The 7,334-nt window shown below is 34.2% G+C and overlaps 1 protein-coding gene across 1 annotated transcript in view; it reads right to left on the bottom strand.

The window, feature by feature from the left end:
• LOC107664119 (ankyrin repeat domain-containing protein SOWAHC-like) overlaps positions 1-3,181 on the bottom strand; it is a 27,540-nt gene extending 24,359 nt beyond the window's left edge. Inside the window, exon 1 of the mRNA XM_016454576.1 lies at positions 2,942-3,181. Within this exon, the coding sequence (XP_016310062.1) occupies positions 2,942-3,065 (124 nt within the window). The 5' untranslated portion in view covers positions 3,066-3,181. The remainder of the gene's footprint in view (positions 1-2,941) is intronic.
• Positions 3,182-7,334: the final 4,153 nt, after the last annotated feature.

Raw genomic sequence — 7,334 nt, 5'->3', positions numbered from 1 at the left:
CATATACATATACATATATACATATACATATATATATACATATACATATATACATATACATATATATATACATATACATATATACATATACATATATATATACATATACATATATACATATACATATATATATACATATACATATATACATATACATATATATATACATATACATATATACATATACATATATATATACATATACATATATACATATACATATATATATACATATACATATATACATATACATATATATATACATATACATATATACATATACATATATATATACATATACATATATACATATACATATATATATACATATACATATATACATATACATATATATATACATATACATATATATATATATATATATTATAACATATTTTGTGCATAGCATATAGTCTAAGTCCGGGCTATTCTTTTTTTGCCATTGACCCCTAAATTTATTCACTCTCACCCAAGGCACCATAAGACTTAAATCAATATATTGTGAAAAAAGAAATGTTATAAATGTTTAAAATATCTGGAAAATATTTTGTTTTTGTTCCATTATATTATTACATTTATTTATTTAGTCTAATCTTATTTTTATTATTTGCTTATTTTAACATTTCTTTCACGGTTTTTGTGAAGAAAAAATTATAAATGTTTAAAATATTTGGGAAATGTTGTTTGTTAATTACATTTTACACATTTTACCCTTCTCACAGTAGTACTTTATTGTTCGATGTATTATTTATTTACATTTTTATCAAATATTTCAAATATTGTTTACACTGTTTTGCTCTAATAGTATTGATATCTTTTATTTTATTTTTATATAACAAGCAGGCATTTTTAAATAATTGATGACTTTATGAACTAATGGTTTTATTGCTGATGAACATGAATTAATAAAATGTAATTTACATAGAACAATAAAATAAAAATAAACATACAAAAATTATTTCCCAGAATTCCATTTGTTTTATGAAATATTTTACTCTTTTTATGTCAACAAACATACTTAAACGTAGACTGGGGATGCCGTTACGGTTAACTTTAAAAAAAATAATAATCACATTTACATATTGTGATATATTAATGGTTAAAAATGAGAACCACTTAAACTGGACTGTGCCAAACAGCCAAAATATATCAGGACTAGGATCTTTAAATAGAGAATGTACCCTACACAACCTTTCCGTTTTCCTGCCAGGGGAAAAGACAGGGATGACATTGCAACACAGCATCCACAACAACAGGAAACCTTAAGGGAAGTCAACACTCAACAGTTGCAGCCCGCAGAATTCCAGTCATGGTGCTGAGAGGCACACTGTTTAATTTTCGGAGCAAATTTATTAGTCTATGCTTGCCAACTACATGAGGACTCTGTTCCCACACAGAATATAGCAACTGCCCGAGATCCCATCAAAACCACTGTCCTAAAAAGGACTGGAATCATTATAACTCCAGAATTAGAGCATGTCATGCAGGCTGCTGTGGTAATCAAGAATAATTATGATAATTGGTAAGCTATGTCAGATGGTACCAGATGAAGGCAGATTTTAAAACCTCTGTACACAACTGTACCGGCACAGCTGGACGAGGCATTATAAGCCATTACAGATAATTGTTTCATAAATTTATGTTTGACACATGTATGTAAGATTAAATGCAACATCGTCTAATGTAATTACAATTTAAATGGCTTATGAGAACATCATGTTTTTTTATTTGGCCCACTTTGCCGGCACACTATGCCATTTTTACATTAATATTTAATGTTCATAAACAAAACACTAGCGTTCAAACAATATTTGTTTTCAGTGGCAGATGCTGATATCTATAAAATGGGATTTTAAGCCATATTGAGAATGTAATACGAAAATAAATTGGCTCATTAATTGGCACAGATGTTGAAATTGAGTGCTAATCAGGTGCAAATAATCTAACAATGATCAAATATTGGACAATTGAGCAGCTCACACATGAGTCTGTAAGTGTAGAACAACAACTGATTCATTTAGGCCATCAGAAAAGCAAAAGCAGATAAGCATTTGTCAACATTAACAATTCAGCATTTATCAAAATAAGACACTGAAAGTGATAACTTGCACAGGAATATTCCAATATCAATCAGAATGTGGTCATATTCTGATTAAAGCAAGGAAAATAGTCTCTTCCTTGTGCCAATTATGTATTTCCTTAATAGTTTAACTTTTCACAACTTTCTATATATAATAGGCCTATCACTCAGATTTACCATTATTCATTATTCAGATTTATAGCAATTGGAATATCAGCTTACTCTGGTTATTATGGCAATCCGTTTAGTGCGTTACATAATTCAATCTGACCGTATTTTGATTAATACTGGAATATGAATCAAACTGTAACCAACACGATATTGTATTTAGAACTCAACTGTCATGGTTCGGGAATGTGGAGGCCCTTCCTGAGGGAGCAAAGGAAATGACAGAATTCCATGTGTAATTCTATTTGTTGGTAGCTTTTTAATCTAAAGCAGATGTTTGCCACAGTTACTTTAGAGGTTTTTAAGAAACTAAATAACTTTAAGAATCTTATTTCAGAGTTAAAAATGACAGAATGTGCTCCCAAAAACACCTCATTAACGCTGCTAGCAATTCGACAAAATTAAAAGGTCTATTCTAGAGCAGTTTTTAACCTTAGGTCTACACGTGCGTCAGTCGCGTCGCGTCTCGAGCGTTGCGTTTGCGTGTCAAATTAACAATGTATTTTATTAAAGTAATTTACCAAAACGAGTCTCGAGACCCCACACGTTCGGTTTCATTTAGTTAAGCTAGTTTTTCTAAACGCAAAAAGCGTCTGGTGTGTGTGAGCGCTTTGCATCGCGTCGTGCTTCCAGTGAAGACAAGGCTTTAAAGCGAACGCGAATGTGAAAAATGTCATATTCTCATGTACTCACCACGTAGCTGCAAATCGCTATGGTTTATAAAATGCTTATATGTTTTGGACAGATCTGAATTTTTGACTTTTCCTCCGGAGGAACAGATGTATTCCAGTAAGGACGCTTCACTGATCTCGCCCATCTCTGTCAGGGAACTGAAAACCAAATGTAATTTTACAACAGATGTGATGTAGTCGTGATGGGTTCTTCTCGAAGATGCTGAAGCATGGCTTTGCTGGAAGCCAAGCTAATTACTGAAGAAGAAAAGTCTACACTGACTTGCCAAGTTCACTCCACCCTTATCTGCAAGCAGAACCTCCTACAGTTAACCCTTTGTGCTCTGAAGACTAAAAGAGAATTAATAAAGGATAAATAACTTCATTTGCATCTTATAATGACAGAACCATCTCTATAAACACTCTTTAGACACTAAATAAACACTATGTGATTTTAAATACAGACAAAAGTATGTAGGAACATAGGAACAGTACACACGAATACATTTTATTAAAATATCTATGAAATATAAACAAAATACAGGCCTTAGTATGACTATTTATATATAAACTAACGATGAGGCAATAATAATTTGCTCAAATAAAATATCAAAACCAAGAAATTACATGACTGTATTGAACAGTACTGTTCAAATACATAATGTAATATGCTATACATAATATGAACATAACCAACTTAAAGGCACGATATGTAAGATTTTTTTATTAAAATATCCAAAACCACTAGAACAGTGTTATATATTTTGCTGACTTGTGTACTTACATTATCCCAAATGTTTCAAAGAATGTTTAAATCCAGAGAAATAAGCAATTTTAACTAGTGACAGCATAGTGTCATTGTGTCGCCTGCCAATGACATCATAACAATACGCCTTTGTCTATTTGTTTATTTTGAATATGCGCCCTCTAGCGGCGAAAATTACATATTGTGCCTTTAAGCACATTATGCATTAAAATAAATACCTGCAAAGGGCGCCAACGGCCTGGTGATGTTTCACTTTACAGCATGATTAAACCATGTTTAAATCCATTTCATTTTAATATTTGGCCACATGCAGAAACTTTTATTTTGAAATCGCGATGTACAATACATGGCATATTTAGACATAGGTTGATGTATTCTCCTGTGTTGGCAAAGGTTTATAAAATGATTTACGTTACAAATCTAGTGAGATGCACACTGTTTTTCCAGATGAACGTTAAGCAATTCAAATTCACGGCATATACAGAGGAAGAGTTTAGCCCCTTTCACACATACATTCTTTACTGGTAAATTACCGGAAAGTTACCATTAATAGAACATGTGTGAACAGGACCTTTTCAAAAATCCCAGTAAATTTGTTCTGCAATCATATCGTTTTATGGAGATGACATGATTACTCTGAGCTGTTTACAAAGCTCCGCTGCTTTTTAATGAGTTATTCTATGTAAATATGCGCTAGATCAGGGATCCTCAAATCTGGCCCACGAGATCCACTTTCCTGCAGAGTTTAGCTCTAACCCTAATCAAACACACCTGAGCATGCTAATCGATGTCTTCGGGATCATTAGAAAATCACAGGTAGGTGAGTTTGATCAGGGTTGGAGCTAAACTCTGCAGCGCATTGGCCCTCCAGGGGCCCTGATTTGAGGAACCCTGCGCTAGATGGACATCTTTGACCATTGCGCCTCGCAGCTTTTTGTCGCGCTTCTCCATTCATCAGGGCTGCGACTCTGCAATTGGATACTATTGTGCACGTCTCGTGTTTAGAAGAGCAAAACATTCTGATTGGCTAGTATACTAGTTTGGTTGAGAGTGAAAGCTGTGCTCCTCTCATACCATTGGTAGGTGAACTCATGGACTCAAAATCAATCAACAAGGCTGTCTATTTGAGGTAACAGCCATTTTTAGTGGTGTCCGAAACCATAGTGGACGTTCTCGAGTGCACTCATTCAATCCCACAATGCACTGCAAAAACGAGTGTACAACTGGTGCACGCTCAACGGCTAGAGAATGCCCATAATGCACCGTGAGAGTCACGCGGCGAATGAATTCCCGCATCTCGCAAGAAGATGGCGCCCGCAGCTGAATAATCAATCCGGTCATTTTTACAAAGCGCTCATCCATGGTGTACAGCATAATGTACAACACGGGTATAAATTCATTGTAAATTGATTATTAAATTGTTTGATTAGGGTTTATACATAATTTCCGTGACAGAGTTCAAGATAAATCCTTTAATCTTACTACTGGAGCTGCTAGTTTGCTAGTTTCAAATGATTAATAAACAGCAAGCACAAACTATGCAAAAGCGCCATTCCTTCCGGTGCACTCAGTGTCCGAATTCACTATTCGTTTTCATTCACTCCTTCTAGTGAACTGAATTAGTGACCTAATGTAGGGAATAGTGAATGAGGGTATAGGGGGCGATTTCGGACACAGCCCAAGATTTATTTTTTTATGTAGGACTATTTTTATAAAATATTATATTTACATTTAGATTTAGTCATTTAGCAGACGCTAAAAAATAAAAAGAAATAAAAAGAAAACAATATATATAAAAGAATAGCGCAAGCTAGTGTTTGAGGCCCCCAAGATTTATTTTTTTATGTAGGACTATTTTTTTCCACAGCCAAACGCTGCACGCCGGAGATCCGGCATGGTGCCGGAGAACTTTAAGCCCTAATGTTTAATGACTGGAAGTGACGGGACATTTCGGGAGGTCAGCATTCTCTACTGGACACTCATTCGGCTGATGAAGGCTAGTCACATGCTTTACCATCACTAGTCACACTTATTTAGCTACTATGTGTGGATGAAATGACCTGATATAAATTTGGGTTAATAATCAAACACAAATAGATTGGTGACTTATAATTTGCTCAAAGCACCACATGCAAGACACAATCAGACACCTGTGCTCTTTCTTTATTTGCATTTAGGAAACAAAATAATTGAATATTTCATGTTATCTTTTACTTTGGCTTCAGGGATTTGACATCTGGTAATCTGAAGGTATGAACTACAGTACACCAGATTAATTGCAAAAATGGTGGTAAATGCAACCCGTTTACATCACAACTCTACCTCCCTTCTCACTAGCAGCGTCTGGCATTTCCAAATGGATTTCCATTTAATTAAGTAATATGCTTGTCATTTTATTTTCATGTGCATTAACCCCCTCAAAAATACAATACTGGAATGACAATAAGCTCCTTAAGGCTGATACAATAACAGTAATCTCTGTAAAGTTGTTTTTATAAACTGTGCCGTATGGTCACTTTCATTTTTCACACTATTCGTTTTCATTCACTCCTTCTAGTGAACTGAATTAGTGACCTAATGTAGGGAATAGTGAATGAGGGTATAGGGGGCGATTTCGGACACAGCCCAAGATTTATTTTTTTATGTAGGACTATTTTTTTCCACAGCCAAACGCTGCACGCCGGAGATCCGGCATGGTGCCGGAGAACTTTAAGCCCTAATGTTTAATGACTGGAAGTGACGGGACATTTCGGGAGGTCAGCATTCTCTACTGGACACTCATTCGGCTGATGAAGGCTAGTCACATGCTTTACCATCACTAGTCACACTTATTTAGCTACTATGTGTGGATGAAATGACCTGATATAAATTTGGGTTAATAATCAAACACAAATAGATTGGTGACTTATAATTTGCTCAAAGCACCACATGCAAGACACAATCAGACACCTGTGCTCTTTCTTTATTTGCATTTAGGAAACAAAATAATTGAATATTTCATGTTATCTTTTACTTTGGCTTCAGGGATTTGACATCTGGTAATCTGAAGGTATGAACTACAGTACACCAGATTAATTGCAAAAATGGTGGTAAATGCAACCCGTTTACATCACAACTCTACCTCCCTTCTCACTAGCAGCGTCTGGCATTTCCAAATGGATTTCCATTTAATTAAGTAATATGCTTGTCATTTTATTTTCATGTGCATTAACCCCCTCAAAAATACAATACTGGAATGACAATAAGCTCCTTAAGGCTGATACAATAACAGTAATCTCTGTAAAGTTCTTTTTATAAACTGTGCCGTATGGTCACTTTCATTTTTCAAAACACCTAAGTAATGATTATGAGCTCGCAGACATATGTTATGTCTAATGGGACCGAATCAGAACAGAAAAACAGCTTAAATATTAAGCCAAGCAGAAGTAATTCGAAAAAAAAAGAAACCTCAGGCCTAGTTCCTTATGGCATATAAATTATTATGAATCATCTGTGATGCTTTTTATTGTTTATATTTATTATATATTTATCTTTTTATTATTTGTGCTGACAAATAATCACAAAAATTCAATTAAAAAATAATTATAATAATAAAAATCATCTGAAAGTATAAAAAAAAACTAGAGGCTGGTTCCTTCTAGCATATATA

This window comes from Sinocyclocheilus anshuiensis, unplaced genomic scaffold (assembly GCF_001515605.1).
Source record: "Sinocyclocheilus anshuiensis isolate Anshui unplaced genomic scaffold, SAMN03320099.WGS_v1.1 scaffold67, whole genome shotgun sequence".
Lineage (NCBI taxonomy): Eukaryota > Metazoa > Chordata > Actinopteri > Cypriniformes > Cyprinidae > Sinocyclocheilus > Sinocyclocheilus anshuiensis.
This window is presented reverse-complemented; position numbering and strand designations above follow the sequence as displayed.